The sequence below is a fragment of the Microtus pennsylvanicus genome, chromosome 7 (assembly GCF_037038515.1).
Source record: "Microtus pennsylvanicus isolate mMicPen1 chromosome 7, mMicPen1.hap1, whole genome shotgun sequence".
NCBI lineage: Eukaryota > Metazoa > Chordata > Mammalia > Rodentia > Cricetidae > Microtus > Microtus pennsylvanicus.
The window spans coordinates 120,483,467-120,510,733 of record NC_134585.1 but is presented as its reverse complement, the minus strand read 5'-3'; the positions used below and the strand labels follow the sequence as shown (position 1 = coordinate 120,510,733).

Below are 27,267 nucleotides of genomic sequence, written 5' to 3'. Positions count from 1 at the left end.
CTGGAAACTGAAAATCCAAGTTAGCCACCTGGGCTCTTTGGGTAGATTTAGGCACAGAACATAAGTGACGTGTCTTTCCCCTGTACCGTGATGGCTGAAACCTAAAAAGAACTAAGGCGTGGATGGATTAGCACATTCAGGTTTTCTATAACCCAACAAGGAAAGCCTCCCCTACATCCATTCAGGAACTGAAATAAGACATAGGGCACCTGCTCTAATTTCATCACTCTCTTGCTACATAGCTGGAACAAGTTATTCGACTTTGAATTCATTCTTAACTAGTATAGAAAGAAAATTAATCATGGCTGATAATTATCACAAATGACTGGAAGTAGTTATGTGTTTAAGCACTAAGAGATCAATCTCTTCTTTCCCAATCTAGCTTCACTTGAATTTGCAACAAGATGCCTAAACTCCTGCAAGGTATTGTCACTGTCATCGAAGTTTTCTATCAATACGCCACTGAGTATGGGAAATGTGACATGCTGAGCCCAAAAGAGATGAAAGAACTTCTAGAAAATGAGTTTCGCCAAATTCTAAAGGTAAAAACTCTACATCAGTGCTAAGTACTGAAGAAATTCTCTAGTTTACCCTACCTTTTGTTTATATGTCAAATACCAGAGAAGACTCTCCTATTTGGTAGTAGGGAACTAAATTTGGCAGACTTTAATGTCATAAACCATTGACTAATAATGTTTCTATAACATGATTACGTTAAAATGATTCTATCAAACAACAGGCAAATTCATATACTTAAAAATTTCTTGTCTGTGAGAGCAATTCTTATGAACCACAGAAAATGTGCAAAATAGATTGAATTCATATCCTTACATTTTGTTTTCTTAATTCAAGAAAATGGCCTTGAACTCCAGGTGTTAGTGCCTCTACCTACAGAGTGATGAGATACAGGGCATGTATCATAATGTGCAGTATAACCATTGAAATCATTCTCTGCTTTAGACCCTTCATAATACAGAGCTATGTAGACAGCAGTAACACATACCCCGCCAAAACTGTTTTAAAATCTGTAACTAGCAAATTAACTAAATGGACAAAAATTATATATAATCCATGCAGGTGTCTACAATTACTATTTCTACTTTAGCTAATCAGCCTTGATTAACTATTGCCTATTGCCCTTTTCTTCCTTCCTTCCTTCCTTCCTTTCTTTGTTTGTTTCTTCCTTCCTTTTTTGACAAGGCTTTACTTTCTATCCAAGGAACTCAGGAACTTGTCATGCTACCCACACTGTTTTCAAACTCAGGATCATACTTCCCTGGCCTCCAAAGCACTGTTATCAGCTACTATCTTAACAAAAAAAAAGATTGGACCACTAGCTTGCTTCAACCTTTCCATTGTATCCCCTCCTGGCTAATTGTTCTTGTCAATTTACTGCTTGACTATGTGCTGGCTTGCTCTCTCTCTCTCTCTCTCTCTCCTCGTCATAGTCAAAAGAACTATGCAGTCAATTTCAATCTAATTTATTAAATATTGACAGCCTCCTCACAAGGGTTAGCTTGTTTTACAACCTGTAGTTACAGAGCCTCCATTTGATTGAATTTCATTACAGAATCCAGATGATCCAGACACGGTAGAAATCATCATGCAAAGTCTGGATCGAGATCATAACAACAAAGTGGACTTTACTGAGTATCTTCTCATGATAGTCAAGCTATCTCAGGCTTGTAACAAAATTATTGGCAGAGATTACTGCCAAGCTTCAGGGTCAAAGCAAAGAAATCACAGTCACCAGCAACAAAAGGAACAGAGTGAAGAAGAAAACGACGACAAAGAGCAGGATGCCTCTTCAAGTTCTTCAAGTTTTAGTGCAGGAGAGAATGATGCTTATTCTAGGGATTCAAGAGGAAGAAATCAACACAAATCTGAGTCAAACTGTAGAAAACCAAGGAATGGGAACCAACAAGGTTCTGAAGAAAGAACAACTTCAAGTCACTTCAAAAACAGTGAGAAATATGAACAGGGACAACATGGATCAGAAACAACCCACATGCCTAGGGAGAGCAGAAGATGTAATTCAAAGGAATCTTCTGGCTACCTTCAACATGGCTCTGGTTCAGGACAGTCAGCTGGCAAGAGTAAAAAGGGTTCTGGCCAAAACCAGCACTATGGTAACAAAAACCATGATATACAACCAAGAGAATCTTCAGGTTGTGAAGGAGGAAAGTCATCAAGGTCCGGGACACAGAACTCACAATCAAGCCAGTCATCTAGCCAGAAGAGAAATAACTTTGGGTCAGGAGAGTCTTCTAGTGTAGGTGAATATGGCGCTGCATCTGGAGAGCAGTCAGGATCTATAGGGAATAGATCTGGACAAGGACATTCTTCTGGAAGTACACAGAATGGCACAACATCAAGACAGTCATCAAAGTGGAAGTCACCTTCCTCAGAAAAGCATGGATCAACTCAACGTAATTCACCAAGCCAAGAAAGGAACAGGTCTAGCTCAAGGGAGTCTTGTGGCTCCCAACAATCTGGGTCTGTCTCAGGAGGGTCTTCTGGCTTTAGTCAACATGGATCTGGGCAAGGTCAGTCTTCTGGTGGTAGCCAACAGGGTTCCTTCTCTGGACAGTCAGGAGGTAGTCATCAGCACAGCTCTTCCTGTGGTCATTCAACTAGTCATGGTCAGCATGGCACTGGCTCTGGTCAGTCTTCCAGCAGTGGGACACACAAGTCAGGTTCAAGTCAGTCTTCTAGACAGAGCAGAACTGGCTCTGGGTCTGGACAGTCTTCTCATTTAGGTGGATATGGTTCTACATCGGGACACTCTTCTGGCTCCACAGGGCAAGGATATGGGCAAGGACACTCATCTGGTACTGGACAATGTGGTTCTTCTTCAGGACATTCATCAAGCGGCAGCTCAGGTCAGTCCACTACCTATGGCAGGCATGGATCAGGAGTGAGCCAGTCTTCCAGAAACAGCAGAAGCAGGTCAAGCTCAAGGGAGTCTTGCAGCTCCCAGAACTATGGGTCTGGAACAGGAGGCTCTTCTGGCTTTAATCAACATGGATCTGGGCAAGGTCAGTCTTCTGGTGGTAGCCAACAGGGTTCCTTCTCTGGACATGGACAACATGGCTCTGGTTATGGTCAGTCATCCAGCTATGGGACACACAACTCAGGGGCAAGTCAGTCTTCTAGCCAGAGTACAAGTGGATCTAGGTCAGGACAGTCTTATGGTTCAGGGAAATATGGTTCTGCATCAGGAAAATCTTCTGGCTCTGGTAGGCAAGGATCAGAACAAGGTCACTCTTCTGGTAGCACACAGCGTGGCTCAACATCAAGACAGTCTTCAAGCTATGGCTCAGGTCAGTCCACTCTCTCTGGCAAGCATGGATCAACTTCACATCATTCATCAAGCCAAGAAAGGAACAGGTCTAGCTCAAGGGAGTCTTGTGGCTCCCAACAATCTGGGTCTGTCTCAGGAGGGTCTTCTGGCTTTAGTCAACATGGATCTGGGCAAGGTCAGTCTTCTGGTGGTAGCCAACAGGGTTCCTTCTCTGGACAGTCAGGAGGTAGTCATCAGCACAGCTCTTCCTGTGGTCATTCAACTAGTCATGGTCAGCATGGCACTGGCTCTGGTCAGTCTTCCAGCAGTGGGACACACAAGTCAGGTTCAAGTCAGTCTTCTAGACAGAGCAGAACTGGCTCTGGGTCTGGACAGTCTTCTCATTTAGGTGGATATGGTTCTACATCGGGACACTCTTCTGGCTCCACAGGGCAAGGATATGGGCAAGGACACTCATCTGGTACTGGACAATGTGGTTCTTCTTCAGGACATTCATCAAGCGGCAGCTCAGGTCAGTCCACTACCTATGGCAGGCATGGATCAGGAGTGAGCCAGTCTTCCAGAAACAGCAGAAGCAGGTCAAGCTCAAGGGAGTCTTGCAGCTCCCAGAACTATGGGTCTGGAACAGGTGGCTCTTCTGGCTTTAATCAACATGGATCTGGGCAAGGTCAGTCTTCAGGTGGTAGCCAACAGGGTTCCTTCTCTGGACATGGACAACATGGCTCTGGTTATGGTCAGTCATCCAGCTATGGGACACACAACTCAGGGGAAAGTCAGTCTTCTAGCCAGAGTACAAGTGGATCTAGGTCAGGACAGTCTTATGGTTCAGGGAAATATGGTTCTGCATCAGGAAAATCTTCTGGCTCTGGTAGGCAAGGATCAGAACAAGGTCACTCTTCTGGTAGCACACAGCGTGGCTCAACATCAAGACAGTCTTCAAGCTATGGCTCAGGTCAGTCCACTCTCTCTGGCAAGCATGGATCAACTTCACATCATTCATCAAGCCAAGAAAGGAACAGGTCTAGCTCAAGGGAGTCTTGTGGCTCCCAACAATCTGGGTCTGTCTCAGGAGGGTCTTCTGGCTTTAGTCAACATGGATCTGGGCAAGGTCAGTCTTCTGGTGGTAGCCAACAGGGTTCCTTCTCTGGACAGTCAGGAGGTAGTCATCAGCACAGCTCTTCCTGTGGTCATTCAACTAGTCATGGTCAGCATGGCACTGGCTCTGGTCAGTCTTCCAGCAGTGGGACACACAAGTCAGGTTCAAGTCAGTCTTCTAGACAGAGCAGAACTGGCTCTGGGTCTGGACAGTCTTCTCATTTAGGTGGATATGGTTCTACATCGGGACACTCTTCTGGCTCCACAGGGCAAGGATATGGGCAAGGACACTCATCTGGTACTGGACAATGTGGTTCTTCTTCAGGACATTCATCAAGCGGCAGCTCAGGTCAGTCCACTACCTATGGCAGGCATGGATCAGGAGTGAGCCAGTCTTCCAGAAACAGCAGAAGCAGGTCAAGCTCAAGGGAGTCTTGCAGCTCCCAGAACTATGGGTCTGGAACAGGAGGCTCTTCTGGCTTTAATCAACATGGATCTGGGCAAGGTCAGTCTTCTGGTGGTAGCCAACAGGGTTCCTTCTCTGGACATGGACAACATGGCTCTGGTTATGGTCAGTCATCCAGCTATGGGACACACAACTCAGGGGCAAGTCAGTCTTCTAGCCAGAGTACAAGTGGATCTAGGTCAGGACAGTCTTGTGGTTCAGGGAAATATGGTTCTGCATCAGGAAAATCTTCTGGCTCTGGTAGGCAAGGATCAGAACAAGGTCACTCTTCTGGTAGCACACAGCGTGGCTCAACATCAAGACAGTCTTCAAGCTATGGCTCAGGTCAGTCCACTCTCTCTGGCAAGCATGGATCAACTTCACATCATTCATCAAGCCAAGAAAGGAACAGGTCTAGCTCAAGGGAGTCTTGTGGCTCCCAACAATCTGGGTCTGGCTCCAGAGGGTCTTCTGGCTTTAGTCAACATGGATCTGGGCAAGGTCAGTCTTCTGGTGGTAGCCAACAGGGTTCCTTCTCTGGACAGTCAGGAGGTAGTCATCAGCACAGCTCTTCCTGTGGTCATTCAACTAGTCATGGTCAGCATGGCACTGGCTCTGGTCAGTCTTCCAGCAGTGGGACACACAAGTCAGGTTCAAGTCAGTCTTCTAGACAGAGCAGAACTGGCTCTGGGTCTGGACAGTCTTCTCATTTAGGTGGATATGGTTCTACATCGGGACACTCTTCTGGCTCCACAGGGCAAGGATATGGGCAAGGACACTCATCTGGTACTGGACAATGTGGTTCTTCTTCAGGACATTCATCAAGCGGCAGCTCAGGTCAGTCCACTACCTATGGCAGGCATGGATCAGGAGTGAGCCAGTCTTCCAGAAACAGCAGAAGCAGGTCAAGCTCAAGGGAGTCTTGCAGCTCCCAGAACTATGGGTCTGGAACAGGAGGCTCTTCTGGCTTTAATCAACATGGATCTGGGCAAGGTCAGTCTTCTGGTGGTAGCCAACAGGGTTCCTTCTCTGGACATGGACAACATGGCTCTGGTTATGGTCAGTCATCCAGCTATGGGACACACAACTCAGGGGCAAGTCAGTCTTCTAGCCAGAGTACAAGTGGATCTAGGTCAGGACAGTCTTGTGGTTCAGGGAAATATGGTTCTGCATCAGGAAAATCTTCTGGCTCTGGTAGGCAAGGATCAGAACAAGGTCACTCTTCTGGTAGCACACAGCGTGGCTCAACATCAAGACAGTCTTCAAGCTATGGCTCAGGTCAGTCCACTCTCTCTGGCAAGCATGGATCAACTTCACATCATTCATCAAGCCAAGAAAGGAACAGGTCTAGCTCAAGGGAGTCTTGTGGCTCCCAACAATCTGGGTCTGTCTCAGGAGGGTCTTCTGGCTTTAGTCAACATGGATCTGGGCAAGGTCAGTCTTCTGGTGGTAGCCAACAGGGTTCCTTCTCTGGACAGTCAGGAGGTAGTCATCAGCACAGCTCTTCCTGTGGTCATTCAACTAGTCATGGTCAGCATGGCACTGGCTCTGGTCAGTCTTCCAGCAGTGGGACACACAAGTCAGGTTCAAGTCAGTCTTCTAGACAGAGCAGAACTGGCTCTGGGTCTGGACAGTCTTCTCATTTAGGTGGATATGGTTCTACATCGGGACACTCTTCTGGCTCCACAGGGCAAGGATATGGGCAAGGACACTCATCTGGTACTGGACAATGTGGTTCTTCTTCAGGACATTCATCAAGCGGCAGCTCAGGTCAGTCCACTACCTATGGCAGGCATGGATCAGGAGTGAGCCAGTCTTCCAGAAACAGCAGAAGCAGGTCAAGCTCAAGGGAGTCTTGCAGCTCCCAGAACTATGGGTCTGGGACAGGAGGGTCTTCTGGCTTTAATCAACATGGATCTGGGCAAGGTCAGTCTTCTGGTGGTAGCCAACAGGGTTCCTTCTCTGGACATGGACAACATGGCTCTGGTTATGGTCAGTCATCCAGCTATGGGACACACAACTCAGGGGCAAGTCAGTCTTCTAGCCAGAGTACAAGTGGATCTAGGTCAGGACAGTCTTGTGGTTCAGGGAAATATGGTTCTGCATCAGGAAAATCTTCTGGCTCTGGTAGGCAAGGATCAGAACAAGGTCACTCTTCTGGTAGCACACAGCGTGGCTCAACATCAAGACAGTCTTCAAGCTATGGCTCAGGTCAGTCCACTCTCTCTGGCAAGCATGGATCAACTTCACATCATTCATCAAGCCAAGAAAGGAACAGGTCTAGCTCAAGGGAGTCTTGTGGCTCCCAACAATCTGGGTCTGTCTCAGGAGGGTCTTCTGGCTTTAGTCAACATGGATCTGGGCAAGGTCAGTCTTCTGGTGGTAGCCAACAGGGTTCCTTCTCTGGACAGTCAGGAGGTAGTCATCAGCACAGCTCTTCCTGTGGTCATTCAACTAGTCATGGTCAGCATGGCACTGGCTCTGGTCAGTCTTCCAGCAGTGGGACACACAAGTCAGGTTCAAGTCAGTCTTCTAGACAGAGCAGAACTGGCTCTGGGTCTGGACAGTCTTCTCATTTAGGTGGATATGGTTCTACATCGGGACACTCTTCTGGCTCCACAGGGCAAGGATATGGGCAAGGACACTCATCTGGTACTGGACAATGTGGTTCTTCCTCAGGACATTCATCAAGCGGCAGCTCAGGTCAGTCCACTACCTATGGCAGGCATGGATCAGGAGTGAGCCAGTCTTCCAGAAACAGCAGAAGCAGGTCAAGCTCAAGGGAGTCTTGCAGCTCCCAGAACTATGGGTCTGGAACAGGAGGGTCTTCTGGCTTTAATCAACATGGATCTGGGCAAGGTCAGTCTTCAGGTGGTAGCCAACAGGGTTCCTTCTCTGGACATGGACAACATGGCTCTGGTTATGGTCAGTCATCCAGCTATGGGACACACAACTCCGGGGCAAGTCAGTCTTCTAGCCAGAGTACAAGTGGATCTAGGTCAGGACAGTCTTGTGGTTCAGGGAAATATGGTTCTGCATCAGGAAAATCTTCTGGCTCTGGTAGGCAAGGATCAGAACAAGGTCACTCTTCTGGTAGCACACAGCGTGGCTCAACATCAAGACAGTCATCAAGCTATGGCTCAGGTCAGTCCACTCTCTCTGGCAAGCATGGATCAACTTCACATCATTCATCAAGCCAAGAAAGGAACAGGTCTAGCTCAAGGGAGTCTTGTGGCTCCCAACAATCTGGGTCTGGCTCCAGAGGGTCTTCTGGCTTTAGTCAACATGGATCTGGGCAAGGTCAGTCTTCTGGTGGTAGCCAACAGGGTTCCTTCTCTGGACAGTCAGGAGGTAGTCATCAGCACAGCTCTTCCTGTGGTCATTCAACTAGTCATGGTCAGCATGGCACTGGCTCTGGTCAGTCTTCCAGCAGTGGGACACACAAGTCAGGTTCAAGTCAGTCTTCTAGACAGAGCAGAACTGGCTCTGGGTCTGGACAGTCTTCTCATTTAGGTGGATATGGTTCTACATCGGGACACTCTTCTGGCTCCACAGGGCAAGGATATGGGCAAGGACACTCATCTGGTACTGGACAATGTGGTTCTTCCTCAGGACATTCATCAAGCGGCAGCTCAGGTCAGTCCACTACCTATGGCAGGCATGGATCAGGAGTGAGCCAGTCTTCCAGAAACAGCAGAAGCAGGTCAAGCTCAAGGGAGTCTTGCAGCTCCCAGAACTATGGGTCTGGAACAGGAGGGTCTTCTGGCTTTAATCAACATGGATCTGGGCAAGGTCAGTCTTCAGGTGGTAGCCAACAGGGTTCCTTCTCTGGACATGGACAACATGGCTCTGGTTATGGTCAGTCATCCAGCTATGGGACACACAACTCAGGGGCAAGTCAGTCTTCTAGCCAGAGTACAAGTGGATCTAGGTCAGGACAGTCTTGTGGTTCAGGGAAATATGGTTCTGCATCAGGAAAATCTTCTGGCTCTGGTAGGCAAGGATCAGAACAAGGTCACTCTTCTGGTAGCACACAGCGTGGCTCAACATCAAGACAGTCATCAAGCTATGGCTCAGGTCAGTCCACTCTCTCTGGCAAGCATGGATCAACTTCACATCATTCATCAAGCCAAGAAAGGAACAGGTCTAGCTCAAGGGAGTCTTGTGGCTCCCAACAATCTGGGTCTGGCTCCAGAGGGTCTTCTGGCTTTAGTCAACATGGATCTGGGCAAGGTCAGTCTTCTGGTGGTAGCCAACAGGGTTCCTTCTCTGGACAGTCAGGAGGTAGTCATCAGCACAGCTCTTCCTGTGGTCATTCAACTAGTCATGGTCAGCATGGCACTGGCTCTGGTCAGTCTTCCAGCAGTGGGACACACAAGTCAGGTTCAAGTCAGTCTTCTAGACAGAGCAGAACTGGCTCTGGGTCTGGACAGTCTTCTCATTTAGGTGGATATGGTTCTACATCGGGACACTCTTCTGGCTCCACAGGGCAAGGATATGGGCAAGGACACTCATCTGGTACTGGACAATGTGGTTCTTCCTCAGGACATTCATCAAGCGGCAGCTCAGGTCAGTCCACTACCTATGGCAGGCATGGATCAGGAGTGAGCCAGTCTTCCAGAAACAGCAGAAGCAGGTCAAGCTCAAGGGAGTCTTGCAGCTCCCAGAACTATGGGTCTGGAACAGGAGGCTCTTCTGGCTTTAATCAACATGGATCTGGGCAAGGTCAGTCTTCAGGTGGTAGCCAACAGGGTTCCTTCTCTGGACATGGACAACATGGCTCTGGTTATGGTCAGTCATCCAGCTATGGGACACACAACTCCGGGGCAAGTCAGTCTTCTAGCCAGAGTACAAGTGGATCTAGGTCAGGACAGTCTTGTGGTTCAGGGAAATATGGTTCTGCATCAGGAAAATCTTCTGGCTCTGGTAGGCAAGGATCAGAACAAGGTCACTCTTCTGGTAGCACACAGCGTGGCTCAACATCAAGACAGTCATCAAGCTATGGCTCAGGTCAGTCCACTCTCTCTGGCAAGCATGGATCAACTTCACATCATTCATCAAGCCAAGAAAGGAACAGGTCTAGCTCAAGGGAGTCTTGTGGCTCCCAACAATCTGGGTCTGGCTCCAGAGGGTCTTCTGGCTTTAGTCAACATGGATCTGGGCAAGGTCAGTCTTCTGGTGGTAGCCAACAGGGTTCCTTCTCTGGACAGTCAGGAGGTAGTCATCAGCACAGCTCTTCCTGTGGTCATTCAACTAGTCATGGTCAGCATGGCACTGGCTCTGGTCAGTCTTCCAGCAGTGGGACACACAAGTCAGGTTCAAGTCAGTCTTCTAGACAGAGCAGAACTGGCTCTGGGTCTGGACAGTCTTCTCATTTAGGTGGATATGGTTCTACATCGGGACACTCTTCTGGCTCCACAGGGCAAGGATATGGGCAAGGACACTCATCTGGTACTGGACAATGTGGTTCTTCCTCAGGACATTCATCAAGCGGCAGCTCAGGTCAGTCCACTACCTATGGCAGGCATGGATCAGGAGTGAGCCAGTCTTCCAGAAACAGCAGAAGCAGGTCAAGCTCAAGGGAGTCTTGCAGCTCCCAGAACTATGGGTCTGGAACAGGAGGGTCTTCTGGCTTTAATCAACATGGATCTGGGCAAGGTCAGTCTTCAGGTGGTAGCCAACAGGGTTCCTTCTCTGGACATGGACAACATGGCTCTGGTTATGGTCAGTCATCCAGCTATGGGACACACAACTCCGGGGCAAGTCAGTCTTCTAGCCAGAGTACAAGTGGATCTAGGTCAGGACAGTCTTGTGGTTCAGGGAAATATGGTACTGCATCGGGAAACTCTGCTGGCTCTGGTAGGCAAGGATCTGGACAAGGTCATTATTCTCGTAGTACACAGAGTGGAACATCATCAAGACAGTCATCGAGCCATGAAAAGAACAGGTCTAGCTCAAGGGAGTCTTGTGGCTCCCAACAATCTGGGTCTGGCTCTGGAGGGTCTTCTGGCTTTAATCAACATGGCTCTGGACATGGTCACTCTTCTCTTAGTGGTCAACAGCATTCCTCATCTGGACAGTCATGTGTCAGTGGTAAGCATGAATCTAGCACTTTTTCCTCGTCTAGCAATGGGCAAAGTTGTTCACCATCCAGACAAATACCATTTTCCAGTCCTCCCCATTGTAGCTCAGGTCAGTCACCTAACTGTGATCAGCATGTTTCTACTTCCTGGCAGTCCTCTAGCTATGACCACCAAAGGCCTGGGTCATATCATTCTTCTTCCTGTGGTAGTCAGGGGAATACCTGTGGAGATTCTTCCAACTTTGGCCAGTATGGATCTGGCTCAGTTAATTGTTCTGGCTATGGTAATCAAATATCTAGTTCATGTCAGTCTACTTACCCCCACTATGGATCTAATATAAATCAATCTTCTAGCTACGGACAGTCATATTCTCATGGTCAGTGCAGATCTAATTCAAACCAATCTTCCTGCTGTGGTCAACAAGGGTCTGGTTCAAGTCAGTCTTCTAACTTCGGCCAATATGAATGTCCCTCGAGTCATTATTCTAGCCAGAGAATACCTGCAGCTGGGTGTAATCAGGGTTTTAGCTCTGAACAATATGGGTCTTGTTCATATCCTTCTTCTATCTCTACTCAAAATTGCCCCAGATCTGGTCTGTGTCCTAGTTCACAACAATACAGGTCTGATTCACGTAACTCATTTAGCTCTGGATCATGTGGTTCTGGATATGACCAATATTCTAGTTATGAGCAACCTCAATCATATGGGAGATGTGGAAACCACTTGGAATGTGGAAACCCCTCAATTTGTAATGAAAACCAACCAATAAGTGTGTATAGGCAAGTAGAAACCTCCCCAGCTTGTGACTTTGAACAATTTACACCTCCACGTGGACACAGTAGATCCCATACTACTGGACAATTGTCACTTTACAATGCGGACAATAGACAAGGTGACCCTGACTATCAGAGCATCAGGGAAGGAAACTCTGGAATGAGAAATATAGGCTTGGGTTCTCACAGTTTCAGTAGCAGCACTCCCCTTTATGAGTATGTCCAAGAGCAGAGACGTTAATTCCAGAGTGAGGAAGGAAATGAGCTACCATTAACTTAAATGTTAATTTAAGAAATGAGAAACTGTTGTAGAACTCTTCATGTCATTTCTTTCTCAATCTGGACATATCTGCTCTCATTCTTTTCTTTTAAATGAAAGGTAGCCTATATTCCTTGTTACTGAGTTTCTCCCAAATAATGCATGATATTTGGGATACTTAGGATATTGCACTGGATAAATGCTTAGTTTGGGGAATAAGTTTGAAGACTAACTTAAAAAGGTTGGGGCTTAGTGGGATTAAGTTTGGAACAATTTAAAGAATATGGGGTTTGGTTAAGGTATCTATCCGAAAATTATATTTAGTTGGGGGTGATGCTAAAGTTGTAATAAATTATACATTTATTTGTAAAGAACTATATATAATAAATGTATTATCATTGCAGTTGCCAAAGCTTTATCTTATGTCAACACACAGTTTAATCTTTAATGTTAGATGGTAAGAGAAAGAGGGAAAAACAGGATAGAGTATTAGTGGTTTCTATTTTTACCCAAATCACCAAGATACTTCTTTGGTACATTTTAAATCAGAAGGTGAATAAGTGCCATTAAGTTTTTGCTTCGTATGCTTCTCTATAGCCATTGGGAAAGTGGTACAGGATCAGAGGATCCAAGCATGGGCTTTAACTTGATTTCAGCAAGAAAGAGCTTAATTTCCATTTGTAGGAAATTGTTTCTGTTTCATATTACAGTATGGAAATGTAAGTAGTGTACTCTCCCCCTGTGTAGAGGTATCATCAGTAGTCAGATGGGAAGGAAGCTTACCATTGTCATAGGATTCTTTGTTTGACTGTAATGTATTTGCTTTAAGTCTTTGGATTCAAATAAGTAGATTGCATTGATATTGACAATAAATTCGTGGTGATTAGATACTGAGCTTTGTCTGTCTTTTGTTTCATTTCACCTCCTTCACACAAGTGTTCAAACTAGAAACCAGCACAAGTAGCTATTTCCCAAAGTCCCATAATCCAAAGACTATCCAGATAGAAAACTTAAAAGCTCCCAATACTCCCTTCCTCCATATTCTCCCTACCTGATTGTCCTGTTCCCATGCCCACTCCCATCCAGACCCCTCCCCCAATTCACCTATGATGTCTATTCTATTTCACCTTCGCAGTGAAATTCATGTGCACCCTCCCACCTTGAGCCTTCCTTGTTACTTAGCTTCTCTGGGGCTGTGAATTTTAGCATGGATTTCCTTTACTTCATAATTAATACCTACTTACGAGTTACCACATACCATACTTGCCTTTCTGGGTCTGGGTTACCTTACATAGGATGATCTTTTCTTGTTTTATCCATTTGCCTGAAAAACCTCATGATGTCATTGTTTTTAACAGCTGAGTAATACTCCATTGTGTAAATGTACCACACATTTTATCTAGTTTTGGTTGATAGACATCTAGGTTGTTTCCGGTCTCTGGTTATCATAAATAAAGTTGCTATGAGCATAGTCAGGGAGCATCTTTGGGAAGAAGCAGAAACCTAGTGCAATGGAAACTCCCAGGAATCTATGAGGGAGAGCTTAGCTAAGACTCCGAGTAATGGGGGATATGAAGCATGGACTGGCTGTCTCATGTAACCAAGCACAACTTCCATGGGTGGTACTGGGACTGTGACACAGCCACGTAACCTCTGACCTACAATTTACCCTCCTACAAGATGTGCTGGGGTAAGAGTGGTGCAGAAATTATGGGAGTAGCCAACTAATGACTGGTCCAGCTTGAGACTCATACCATGAGACAGAGCCCACCCCTGACACTGCCTGGAGGGACAGGACCCAGAGGCTGGACAGCCCAGAGACCTGGGAGAGAATCAAACGTGACTGGCAATAAAAGCAAAACAATGTCAATGAAATGATTCCTAAGGCTATTCTACTATACACTACACTCTTAGGTTGTTGTCTAGCTCAATTGTTATCAAAGAGGCTTCACCCAGTTTCTGATGGAAACAGATGCAAAAACCCACAGCCAAACATTAGGAGGGGTTCAGGGAATCCTGTGGAAGATTGGGTAAACAAAGGGTCAAGGACATCACAAGAAAACTGGAATCAACTAACCTGGGTGCATAGGGGCTCAAAGAGACTGAAAGGCCAGTCAGAGAGCTTGCATGGGACTGACCTTCTGTACATATTGTAAGCTGGGTAGCTTGATCTTCTTGTGAGCCTCCTAATATTGGGAGCAGGGGGCTGTCTCAGACTCTGTTAACTGTTTTTGGGACCCTTCCCTCCTACTGGGTTGCCTTATCCAGCCTTAATAAGAAGGGATATGGAAAGAGGAAGGGGAAGGGAAAGGAAATGGGAAGGGGAAGGAAAAGAAGAGGAAAAGACGGAAGGGAAGGGAAGGGAAGGGAAGGGAAGGGAAGGGAAGGGAAGGGAAGGGAAGGGAAGGGAAGGGAAGGGAAGGGAAGGGAAGGGAAGGGAAGGGAAGGGAAGGGAAGGGAAAGATATAAAGCCCTCCAGGACCAGGTCATGCTCCACATACTGTGCCCTGACCTAGCAATGATGAGTCCACATGACCCCCTTCTACCAAACCCTCCCCATACCCAGCCCAGGTTTCACACCAAGTGTCCCAGACTAGTCTGGAGAGTCTTATACCATTCTCAATCCCCAGGCATGGCTCCAGTGGCAAACCTTATGTGCCAGGCCCAGGTGTTGAGTTCACCAGATTTTATCCTACGCATGCTATATTGAACCTCCAGACTTAGCCTAGGTCACACATCCTGTATGCTAGTCCAGTCTAGCGAATCTCCTGGACTCTATCCCAGCCTGTACTGCATTCAACCTTCAGGCCTATCCTGAGATATGTATCTGTGTGCTGCCAAAGCCTGATGAGTACCTATAACCTCAGATGTTCACTTTATCCCCAATCCTCAGGTCAAGCATCAGTCACATAGTTAAAGCCCTGGAAAATTGCATATCCAAACCTTCAGCTTAGTTCCACAGCCTCTACGCCAGCCTATGAAGGTGAATGCCGCCCACCCATAGAATCCATATTCCCAGGTAAATCTTGAGTAGTACGGGTTGCACATCAATGAGATCCAGTCATCTTTCTCACTCACGTATTTTCTTGTTTAATATAGAATTGGGCTCAGTCTAAGAAAAAAAATCAACACTGAGTATCTGAAGGGTCAACCTACCAGTCCCTCACAACTGATCTGAAAACAACCAAGCTTGGACAAAAGCAAAATAAAACTAATCTCACATCAGACATACAACCAACAACATGCCAAATCTCATCACAAAAACACAAACAAGAAAGGCCAAGACAGTCTGCCAACAGATTGAAGATAAACAAGATCATCAGCACCTGGACTTAACTAAACAAAAGAAAGAAAGAACCCAAATGAATAGAATCAGCAATGATCAGACAAACATTACAACAGAAACCAAGTTCAGAATATTATAAAAGAAAATACTTCTTAAAAGTATTTTATTTCTTGAGATTATAATACAATTACATCCCTCTTCCTTTTTCTCCCAGCTCCAACCCTCCCATATACCCCTCCTTGCTCTCTTTCAAATTCATGGCCTTCCCCCCATTAATTATTGTTACATATATGTATATTGTATATACATATATATGTGTGTGTGTGTGGACATACATGTATATATATATATATATATATATATATTCCTAAATACATAAATAAAACTTTCTCAATGTGTAAGTGTTGCTTGTACATATATTTTCAGGCCGACCATTCAGCACTGCATAACGAATTGGTGTGATCTTCCCTGGGGACCACTATCTCTCCTGCTCGTAGCTCTCCTCAGTTTCCTGTAACTCTTTGTGTAAGACTGAGCTCAGCCTTGGGTCTTTCCCCTGTCCATATTTGCAAGTCTATTACTGCCCCTTTCAGCTCAGGTTTAGGCAGTCCTGCTGGAGAGTCGTTTTGAGTGTTCCTTCTGGTGTTGCTAGGAGACACGATGTCACCTCAAGCTTTTACAGTCCTTCTGTTCCCTCTTCCATGATGCTCCCTAAACCTTGGGTACAGGAATTGCTTTGAAGATGGATCCATTGGGACTTGATAGATTTTGGTTTCCATAATTGTCTCCATCTGTGGCACAAAACACTTTCCTTGCTGAGGGGGCAAGGGTTGTATTTACCTGCAGGCATGAGGATAAATATGATGTAGTTCAGAATGTTTTAGGAAAGCTGAGGTCGGAGGGTCTCCTCCAAATTCTCACTTTTTCTATGGGCTTCTGCTTCACTTGTCTAGAAGCTTGTTCTATGAGGTCCCACCCGTCAACTCTTAATTCCAATTCCTGTGCAAATGGGATCCTTTTCCGAAAGTCCTCCCCTACACCTCTATTGTGTGGGTACCGCCTATTTTGGCTCCAGTAGCTTCAGCATTTCATGTTTAGGTCTTTGATTCTTCCTACTCAGCAGCGTATGGTCACGTCTCTAAAATAAGATCATGTCTTCTGACATAAAACAAATTCTTACAAGTTCAAAAAGTTTGAAGTAGTTTTGCTCATCCTACCTGACCATAATATAATAAAATTTAAAATTGACAGCAAATAAGTTTCTTGTAAATACACAGATCCAAGGAGATTAAATAACTCATTGCTGAATGATGAATGGGTCAAAGAAGAAATTAAAGAAAGAAATAAAAATATTTGAGAACTAAATGAAAACGACAACACAACAAAACCTCTAGGATGCATTTAAATCAATCCTATCAGGTAAATTTATCACTTTAAATGTCTATATTAAAAATCAGAACGAGCATAAATTTAAAACTTAATGATGCAACTCAAATTTTGGAAAAAAGTAAGAACTAGCCAAATCCAAAACCAGTTGATGGCAAAAAAATAATAAAACTCAGAGCAGAAATTAATGAAATAGAAATGAAAAAAAACCACAAATAATCAACAAATGTAAGAGTTGGTTTTTTGAGAAAATAAATAAGATTTACAGACCCTGTCCCAACTAACCAAAAGAAAAAAACAAAAAGCAAGACATCAATAACATAAACAGACACACAACAAATGAGGACACTGAGTTAGAAATGAAAAGTCAGGGCCTGATGAGTTCATAGCAAAGTCTACTGACACAGTCAGTCAATCCTTAAACTATTTTTAAAAATTGAGAGGAGCACTTCCAAACACCTTTTATGAGTGTTTTCCTTACAAGTATATGTGTGCACCACACGTGTTCCAGACACCCATGGCACTTGACCCCCGGAACCAGAGTTAAGAACAGCTACCAATGAGCATCTCTCCAGAATTTAGTCCATTCTTAAAATTAAGGAATTGGTGTCATTTGCAATCTCATGGGTGAACCTGGAGGTCATCATGCTAATTTGAAACAAATCAGATACAAGAATACAGTTAATTATATACAATCTCACTTAGTGGGAACTCACGAAAACAAGAGCAGAAGGGTGGCTTCCAGGAGTCAGGGGGTGGCAGAGATGGGAAGACTTTAGTCAAGGGGCAAGAACTCTGTTACAGGTTCTGGAGACATGATTACAGTAAATAGTAGGCTTATTTTTATCTGTTACCATTACATTTTTTTTCAAGGCTTAGAATTTATTTTTTATTATTTAATGTTATTTATTCTTTTTTAATTTATTTATTTATTAAGGATTTCTGCCTCCTCCCCGCAACTGCCTCCCATTTCCCTCCCCCTCCCCCGATCAAGTCACCCACCATTACATTTTTAAAAATGAAAACTGGGGCTAGAGAGATGGCTCAATGATTAATAGCACTAGCTGTTCTTCCAGAGGACTGGGCTCAATATCCAGCACCCACGTGAGGGTTTACAACCATCTATGACTCCAGTTCCTGGGGTTCCAATGCCCTCTTCTAACTTTCTCAGGCATCAGACATACATCTGGGGCACAGATATACATATACATAAAATAAATAAATACATTTTGTCTATAAAATGACAATGAGGTGGTAGGGGATATGTCAGCTAAACTAGCTTGATTGTGGTAATTATTTCAAAATATATACATTCATCAAGTTCCAGGACAGCCTGAATATAAGGTGATAGTTTTTCTTCAAAAGTATGCATATATTAAAGCATTAAACTGTATATCTTTAAAATATAGAATTATCAATAATACTGGGAAAACTAAATAAACTAAAATAAGCAAAAGATCTGAACAAACATTTACTCAAGTAGATGTACAAATGGTCAATAAGTACATGAAGAAAAAAACCCACACATGCCACTAGTCAACGGAGAAATGCACACTAAAACATTAAGAGATATTATAACATACTTTTTAATGACTAAAATTCAAAATCATTGGCAATACCAAGTGCTAGTAAAGGAAAATTATACAATCACTGAACAAAGTCATTTTTATCATAAAGTTAATGTAATTTTATGAGAGTTATAAGAATAAGATGGGATCATTTGTATGAATAAAAATTAATTTTAGAGCCAAGTTCAAACCCTTGGGCAACCTAATGTTACACATCTTAAGACCTGTGAAGCTTGACCCCCAGGTCAGAGACTGCTATCCCCTTCTTGAGCATTCTAGCCCCTAACATCTCAAAGCCCACACAGAGCTTCCTCTCTGGACCAGTGGCATCTTTCCCATTATGTCCCCCAATCTCCAGTGCCTCAGGCCCCAAAGGAGCTCACTCCCAGGTTAGAGCCCAACTGCCTTGTTCTGGCTCCCTAAATCACCATCTTAGGACCCAAGTTAGAAACCGTATGTCCCATCTCAGGTTCCACATGGACTTCACTCTCCAGTCTCTCAGGACTCACAGTCAGAAGCCACATGTCCCACCCTTCGGCACTCTAACCCCCAGCATCTCAGAACCCATGTGGAATGTGCCCCCATGTCAGAGGCCAGATCTCTCACTCTCTGTTACCAAAGAAGACCTGAGCAGAACCTACTCTGCACGTCAAAAGTCACCCTCTCATGGGCATCCTAATGCTATTGTCTCATGATCCAAGGGGAGCTTGCTCCCCAAGTCAGAGGTCATACCCACACTTTACTCTGACATCTTAACCTTCCTTGTCTCAGAAACCAAGGGGCCCATCTACCCCCGCCCGGCACTGCACTTAAATCTCAGCTTCTCAGGACCTGCTTGGGGTGCTTCCTGCTCATCAGGTCAGAGGACAGATCCCTGCCAACCCTGGCAATCCACCCTTTCTCTCTCTCCGAACACATGCAGATCGCCCATGCAGAGACCATACCTTCTCCTAAGCTAAACTGGGGCTGCCTCAGTTGCCACATCCACAAACAGTACCTAGTAGTCCCAACTGATTTAAAATGTAGCCATAATACATTAATAGCAAGCAGAAAACTAAATGCCCACTCAACATAGGTGAACTCATACCAAAAGATATAACCCAAACCATAAATAAGGGACACGGAGTCTACAATTGGTGATCCTAAAGAAGCTAAGTAAGAAGGTGAACCAAAGGAAAAACATAGTTATCCTCTTGGCTATGGGAAGTAGACAAAGTTGCCGGAGAGAAAATTGAGATCTTGGGGGTGGGGTGGGATGGGGGTAAGGGGAGATGGGAAGAGAAAATGGAGAAGGGAAGGATGGGGGGAACTTGGGGAAAAAGGAGGATTGGGATAAAAAAAGGTTGGATAGGGGAGCACGGAAACACAATTCTTAGTTAAGGGAGCCACCTTAGGGTTGGCAAGAGACTTGAACCTAGAGTGGCTCCCAGGTGCCCAAGCCGAGGTCCCCAGTTAGTTCCTTGGGCAGCTGAGGATAGGGAACCTGAAATGACCCTATCCTATAGCAATACTGACGAATATCTTGCATATCATCATAGAACCTTCATCTGGAGATGGATGGAGATAGAGACAGAGACCCACACTGGAGCACTGGACTGAGCTCCCAAAGTCCCAATGAGGAGCAGAAGGAGGGAGAACATGAGCAAAGAAGTCGGGACCACGAAGGGTGCACCCACCCACTGAGACAGTGGAGCTGATCTATTGGGAGCTCACCAAGGCCAGCTGGACTGTGACTAAAAAAGCATGGGATAAAACTGGACTCTCTGAACATGGCGAACAATGAGGGCTGATGAGATGCCAAGGACAATGGCACGGGGTCTTGATCCTACGTAATGTGCTGGCTTTGTGGGAGCCTAGCCAGTTTGGATGTTCACCTTCCTAGATATGGACGGAGGGAGGAGGACCTAGGACTTACCACAGGGCAGGGAACCCTGACTGCTCTTTGGACTGGAGAGGGAGGGGGAAAGGAGTGGGGGGAGGGGGAGAAGGATGGGAGGAGGGGGAGAAGGGTGGGAGGAGGGGGAGGGAAATGGGAGGCTGGGAGGAGGTGGAAACTTGGGTTTTTTTTCTCCTTTTCTCAATAAAAAAAATAAATATAAAAAAAACTTAAAGCAACACACACACACACACAAAATGATGACACTGTGTCCTCCAAAGATCATCAACTTCATATTTACATTCCCCAGTGAGAATACTTAAGATGAAATTCCAGACAAAGAATTAAAAAAAATTGTAAATATTTGTAAAAATGTTCAAACTATTTAAAGAGTCCATGAATGACTATCTGAATGAATTTTAAGAGAACGGAAATGCACTCCTTATTGAATTCCAAATACAAATAGCTTAATGAAATAAGGAATACAAATTGGGATATGAAAAAATAGTTCAGTAAGGAAGTACAAATACTAAAGAAAACCCGAGATGAAATCAACCTGGATATTTAAGAACTCAGCAAGTCATTTTAGAAAATTCAATGGAAAATCTCACCAGTAATAAATCATGTAGAAGACAGAATATAGGGTTCAAAGAAAAGCTAAATAAATGGGATCATTCACTCAAAAATATAATTTTTTAAATGTATGAACATAGCATAAGACATCTTTAGAACAACACGGAAGAAAAGAAAACTTTTGAATTATAGGCAAAGAAGGAGAACTTCATTCCAGGGGCCTACAAAATAATTCCAATCAAATCATAGAAGAAAATTTCTAGATCAAGGGAAAGATATCCCCATCTGGTTACAACGGACTTTTCCATGGAAACTTTCAAACACTCTGAAAAAAAATGCAGATACCACCTCAGCCTAGGTCCTTCAGCAAAACTGTCATAATTGAAGAGATAATACCACTTTCATGCAGGATAAAAGGATTCATGACCACAAAGCTATCCCTACATGGCGTTATAGAAAGAACATTATGGACTGAAGAGACGGAGAAACAGGTCTAAGGTCTCCAAGGAAAAATATACACAGTGCTAGAACAATTGCTGGTGAACGAGGATGAAGGGGTGGTGCATTTACACAAAAAGCAATGGCATCTTGAAATGTGCATGCGAATAGATCGCAGTAGAATAAAGCACCCTGAGCGAGGTAACCCAGACCCAGAAAGACAAACACGGTACACACTCACTCACGAGTGGATATTAGACATAAAGCAAAGGATAACCAGCCTATAGTCCATGATCCCAGAGAAGCCAGGAAACAAGGAGAACCCTAATAGAGACATACATGAATTCCCCTGGGGAAGGGGAAATAGGTAAGATCTCCTGAGAAAACTACAAAGATGACAAAAATATACACTGGAGGAAAGAAAGCATCTTCAACAAATGATGTTGAGAAAACTGGAAATCTACATGCAGAAGAAACCCCTGCATAAAAATCAACTTTGAAAGGTTAAAGGACCTTAACTTAAGACCTGAAACTAGTAGAGGAAAAAATAGAGTACATTAATTTAATTAAAGTCTAAGTAAAGACTTTCTGAACAGGATTTGGCATCTCAGCATCTTAGTCACTTTTCTGTTGCTGTAAGAAATGCCGTCGTCAAGGCAACGCATAAAGGAAGAGGATATTTGCCTTGCTGTTCCTGAGGAGCAGAGTCTGGAAAGGCAGGGGGTCCTGCAGCAGGCAGCACCTATGGCCGCTGCAGCAGAAGCTGAGGGCTCACTCCTGAACCATAGGCAGGAAGCAGAGAGCAAACTTCAAATGACTAAGTCCTTGAACAACTCTCCCTTCCTGTGGCATACTTCCAGAGCCTCTTGAAACACCACCACCTGGGGAGCAAGTGTTCAAATGCCCAAGACTATAGAGGACATCTAAATCAAACTGCCAATTCAGGAAGTAAGGCCATTTGACAAATGGGACTTTATAAAATCAAAACGCTTTTCTTCCACAACAGAAATGGCCAACTGAAAAAACAGAAAATCTTTGCTATGTAAGTATCTAACAGGGGATTTGCACCTAAAATATACAATGAATTTTTAAAAATTAAACATCAAGAAAACAAATACCAAATTTTAAAAATTAGCTATGAAATTAACAGGAACTTCTCAAAAGAGGAAATAGCAATGGCTGATGAACATTTTTTTTTTAGGTGTTCAATGTCTTTAACCTTCAGGGAAATGCAAATCAAAGCTAATTTGAGATTCTATCTTACTCCAGTAAATACAGTCTTTTTCAGGAAAACAAATGACTGTAAACGCTGGCAAACATGTGAGAAAAGAAAACCCATATCCACTGTTAATGGGAGTATAAACTGGTACAATCACTATGAATAACAGCAGAGAGTTCCCAAAACTCTAAAGTAGAACGGTCACATAATCCAGCTACGCCATTCCTGGGCACATACCCAAAGGACTCCATATCCGACAGCAGACATGCCTGCACATCCACATTCGTTGCTGCCTTATTCACGACAGACAGGAGGTAAAAGCTGCCTAGATGTTCATCAGCTGAAGAACCAGTAATGAAAATGTGGTACATATGCACAGTTGAATCTATTCCGTACCAAAGAAAAATGAAAGTGTAAGAAAATAAATGGAACCTCCAAATCATATACTAAGTAATCCAGGCCCAGAAGGGCAGCTCTGCCGTGGTCTCTGATGTGTGTGGATCACAGAAGGGCAGCTCTGCCGTGGTCTCTGCTGTGTGTGGATCACAGAATGGCAGCTCTGCCGTGGTCTCTGATGTGTGTGGATCACAGAATGGCAGCTCTGCCGTGGTCTCTCATGTGTGTGGACCACAGAAGGGCAGCTCTGCCGTGGTCTCTCATGTGTGTGGACCACAGAAGGGCAGCTCTGCCGTGGTCTCTGCTGTGTGTGAACCACAGAAGGGCAGCTCTGCCGTGGTTTCTGCTGTGTGTGGACCACAGAACGGCAGCTCTGCCGTGGTCTCTCATGTGTGTGGATCACAGAAGGGCAGCTCTGCCGTGGTCTCTGATGTGTGTGGACCACAGAAGGGCAGCTCTGCCGTGGTCTCTGCTGTATGTGGACCACAGAACGGCAGCTCTACCGTGGTCTCTGATGTGTGTGGACCACAGAAGGGCAGCTCTGCCGTGGTCTCTCATGTGTGTGGACCACAGAAGGGCAGCTCTGCCATGGTCTCTGCTGTGTGTGGACCACAGAACGGCAGCTCTGCCGTGGTCTCTCATGTGTGTGGATCACAGAAGGGCAGCTCGGCCGTGGTCTCTACTGTGTGTGGATCACAGAAGGGCAGCTCTGCCGTGGTCTCTCATGTGTGTGGATCACAGAAGGGCAGCTCTGCCGTGGTCTCTCATGTGTGTGGATCACAGAAGGGCAGCTCTGCCGTGGTCTCTGCTGTGTGTGGACCACAGAACGGCAGCTCTGCCGTGGTCTCTCATGTGTGTGGACCACAGAAGGGCAGCTCTGCCGTGGTCTCTGCTGTGTGTGAACCACAGAAGGGCAGCTCTGCCGTGGTCTCTGCTGTATGTGGACCACAGAAGGGCAGCTCTGCCGTGGTCTCTGATGTGTGTGGACCACAGAAGGGCAGCTCTGCCGTGGTCTCTGCTGTATGTGGACCACAGAAGGGCAGCTCTGCCGTAGTTTCTCATGTGTGTGGATCACAGAAGGGCAGCTCTGCCGTGGTCTCTCATGTGTGTGGATCACAGAACGGCAGCTCTGCCGTGGTCTCTGCTGTGTGTGAACACAGAAGGACAGCTCTGCCGTGGTTTCTGCTCTATGTGGACCACAGATTCACATTTTACATAGCTTTGTTGGAGTGGAAGTCAGTAGAGGCCAGGCATCAAGAAAGGGCAATGAGGTGGGAATTTGGAGACCAATATCTGGAGAGGGAGGGCATAGTGAAATGCATGCAATATGGAAGCAGAAAGGAGGAAGGAAGGGGAGGGAGGCTTAAAGGGAAATGGGAGTAGGAAGATTGGAGAAGGTAGGTATTTAGGGGAAAATATGCCAAAACTAAAGGTGTATTAGAGCACCATACACAATCTTTTACTTTATAAACTAACTTTAAAATAGTATTTTAATAAAGAAGAACTTGGAAGGAAGCACTCTGCGTGGGTAATTAACTCTGCTTCCAGAAGTCATAAGATTTCAACCCAAAATCCCACTGCCAGCTATTGGCCACATCCCTACGCATTGTTTGGGTAGCCCCCAGGATGTCCCCCAAACAATACTGGATATTGTATTTGCTCTCAGACGCCCACCTAAACTAGATAACAGAACCATATTACTAAAGGTATTACATACTCTTGAACACTAAGAAACTAAGTTGGGCCGGGCTAGAAAGTCCCTCTCTGCTGGCTAGTGCTCACCGTGCCAGAAGGTGTTATGGAGAATGTTGCAGGGGTTTCGGGGAGTCATAAATAATGAGTGTTTCAATGCTGATCTGCCTGGTGAGCTATCACCACTGGTCAGGAGAGGCATGAATGTTCTGAAGGTAACCAGCTGCTCTGTCTTGTATCTGAGGCCTGCTCCACAGGAGAAAACACATGTATCCATCAGACAGTAGAATGTGCCAAAGCCTAGTTAGGAAATCATAGGCCCACTACTGGTTTTTGAAAAATGGACATGCAGTTAAACTCTCTTTTAAATATTTGTGTTTATGCTCATAGGCCAGGGCAGCTTCCCACCTTGCACAAAGAAGCCTCTTTTGGCAGTGGGTGACTCACAACTAGTTAAAGCACTGAGAAGTGTCTTGTGAGTGATTGCCCCTTCCTGGGTGTCTGTGTCACCCACTCTGAGGCCTAGCGACCATTACAGAAGAGGGGTAGAAGACCTATGGGCTCCAAACTAGGTCCTCTGCATGTGGGCGACAGTTTTGTATACTGCTCTGTTTGTGGGACCCCTGGCAGAGGGACCAGGATCTACTCCTAAGTGCATGAACTGGCTTTTTGAAACCCATTCCCTATGGTGGGATGCCTTGCTCAGCCTTGATGCAGGGACAAGGGGCTTGGTGCTGTCTCAATTTAATGTGCCGGGCTTTGTTGACTCCCCATGAAAGGCCTTACCTTTTCAGAGGAGTGGATGGGGGGATGGGTTGGGGAAGTAGGAGGAAGGGAGGGAGAGGGAACTGTGGTTGTATGTAAAATGAATAAAAAGTTTAAAAAATATGGTTGTTCATCAGCCTATTTTAGTGTGCAGCAGGGAACACTTTCTCTTCTCTGAGACAACTTTTTTTGTCTTTCCTTCTGCTTGCCTCTGTTGAACAGCCCTGGTTATATCCGGTTCAGTTGCTGGGCTGTCTCAGACACCAAAAATGAATCAGGAAGTCTTTATTCCTTCTCTTTCAAATAACGAAGGGGACACTAAAAACCAGGATGTTTGCATGAACAACTGAGATGTTAAACTGTGGGGGAAAAAAAATCTCAGAAGTCATTCAACAAATGCTTAGCCATCAGTCGGATCCCGGTAGCAGCTGCAGCGGCTTAGTTCTTTTGTAGCTCTCCCTGTCTCCCTTTCGCTTCCGGAAACATGGCCTCTGGTGTGGCTGTCTCTGATGGTGTCATCAAGGTGTTCAATGACATGAAAGTGCGCAAGTCTTCGACGCCAGAAGAAGTGAAGAAACGCAAGAAGGCAGTGCTCTTCTGCCTGAGTGAGGACAAGAAGAACATCATCCTGGAGGAGGGCAAGGAGATCCTGGTAGGAGATGTGGGGCAGACTGTGGACGATCCCTACACCACCTTTGTCAAGATGCTGCCAGACAAAAACTGCCACTACGCTCTCTACGATGCCACCTATGAGACCAAGGAGAGCAAGAAGGAGGACCTGGTGTTCATCTTCTGGGCCCCTGAGAGTGCAACCCTTAAGAGCAAAATGATCTACGCCAGCTCCAAGGATGCCATCAAGAAGAAGCTGACAGGAATCAAGCATGAATTACAAGCAAACTGCTACGAGGAGGTCAAGGACCGCTGCATCCTGGCAGAGAAACTAGGTGGCAGTGCCGTCATCTCCCTGGAGGGCAAGCCTTTGTGAGCCGCCTCCAGCCCCCTGCCTGGAGCATCTAGCAGCCCCAGACCTGCTCATGGGTGTTGCAGGCTGCCCCTTTCCTGCCAGACCTGAGGGGCTGGGGGGATCTCAGCAGGGGGAGGGTAATCCCTTCACCCCAGTTGCCAAATGTTCCCCCACCCCCTGGACCGTCCTTCTCCCTCCACCCTGATGGTTCTGGCCTTCCCAAACTGCTTTTGATCTTCTGATTCCTCTTGGGTTGAAGCAGACCAAGTCCCTTCCCAGGCACCCAGTTTGGGGGGAGCCTGATCTATTTTTTTTAACGACACTCTACTCCTTATCCCCCCATCCCATGCTGCCAACTTCTAACCACAGTAGTGACTCTGTGCTTGTCTGTTTAGTTCTGTGTGTAAATGAAATGTGGAAATGACCCTCCCTTGCCAGCTGGTTGCCCTCCCCTTCCCCTTGTTCTCAGCCATTCATGAAAGCAGGACCAGTAAGGGACCTTCAATTTAAAAAAAAACAAAAAACCAATAAAAAGGCTAATTAACAAAAAAAAATGCTTAGCCAATATGTGTTTCCTGCTTCTGTCTTCCTTTTGGAAGATTGTTGTCTCCCTGGGAACAAGGACTGTTCTGTGCTGAGGACTGGGATCTCCCCAGAGTGAGCTCCACACTGACTGCCCTGGGTGAACTGCACTGCTCCTCATGACTGAGTCTACTGTAGTTTGAGACTGTAGCTGGACTCTGGCAGTTACTAAGGAATTCAACGTTTTTAACAGTTGCGATTAAGTAGGATATGTGTGCACACTCTTGTCATCTAAAAGAGCATGCAATTGTCTCCAGAAAGTTAATACTTCTACTACCAAAAAAACCAACTATTTTTCTAAATCACAGAATTTTTAAGTATTAAATAGAGAAGCAAAATATCAATTCAAACAACTCCAAAATTATATCTTAGAGGCTCCTTATTTTTGTGTTTAAAAATTGTGAACTACGATGACAGTTTGAAATTGCTTTTGGACGCACATTTACAGCTCTAACCATTGTCCATGCCCCGTCAAAGCCTTATATCTGAAATGTTTGTCATAAAAGTAAAAATAGAAACTCCTGAGAAGAAACAAAAAACAATTTTGTCTTGTGTCAGCTATT

General features: G+C 45.3%; 1 protein-coding gene and 1 pseudogene across 1 annotated transcript; both read left to right on the top strand.

The window, feature by feature from the left end:
* Positions 1 to 404: 404 nt before the first annotated feature.
* On the top strand, positions 405 to 11,941 carry Hrnr (hornerin). Its single transcript, XM_075979199.1, has 4 exons — positions 405 to 542; positions 1,571 to 3,932; positions 4,374 to 4,533; positions 4,924 to 11,941. Exons 1-4 carry the CDS (start codon positions 405 to 407, stop codon positions 11,939 to 11,941), a joined length of 9,678 nt encoding a protein of 3,225 aa, XP_075835314.1.
* Positions 11,942 to 25,594: 13,653 nt separating this feature from the next.
* Positions 25,595 to 26,544, top strand: LOC142853392 (cofilin-1 pseudogene; annotated as a pseudogene).
* The last annotated feature ends 723 nt before the right edge of the window (positions 26,545 to 27,267 follow it).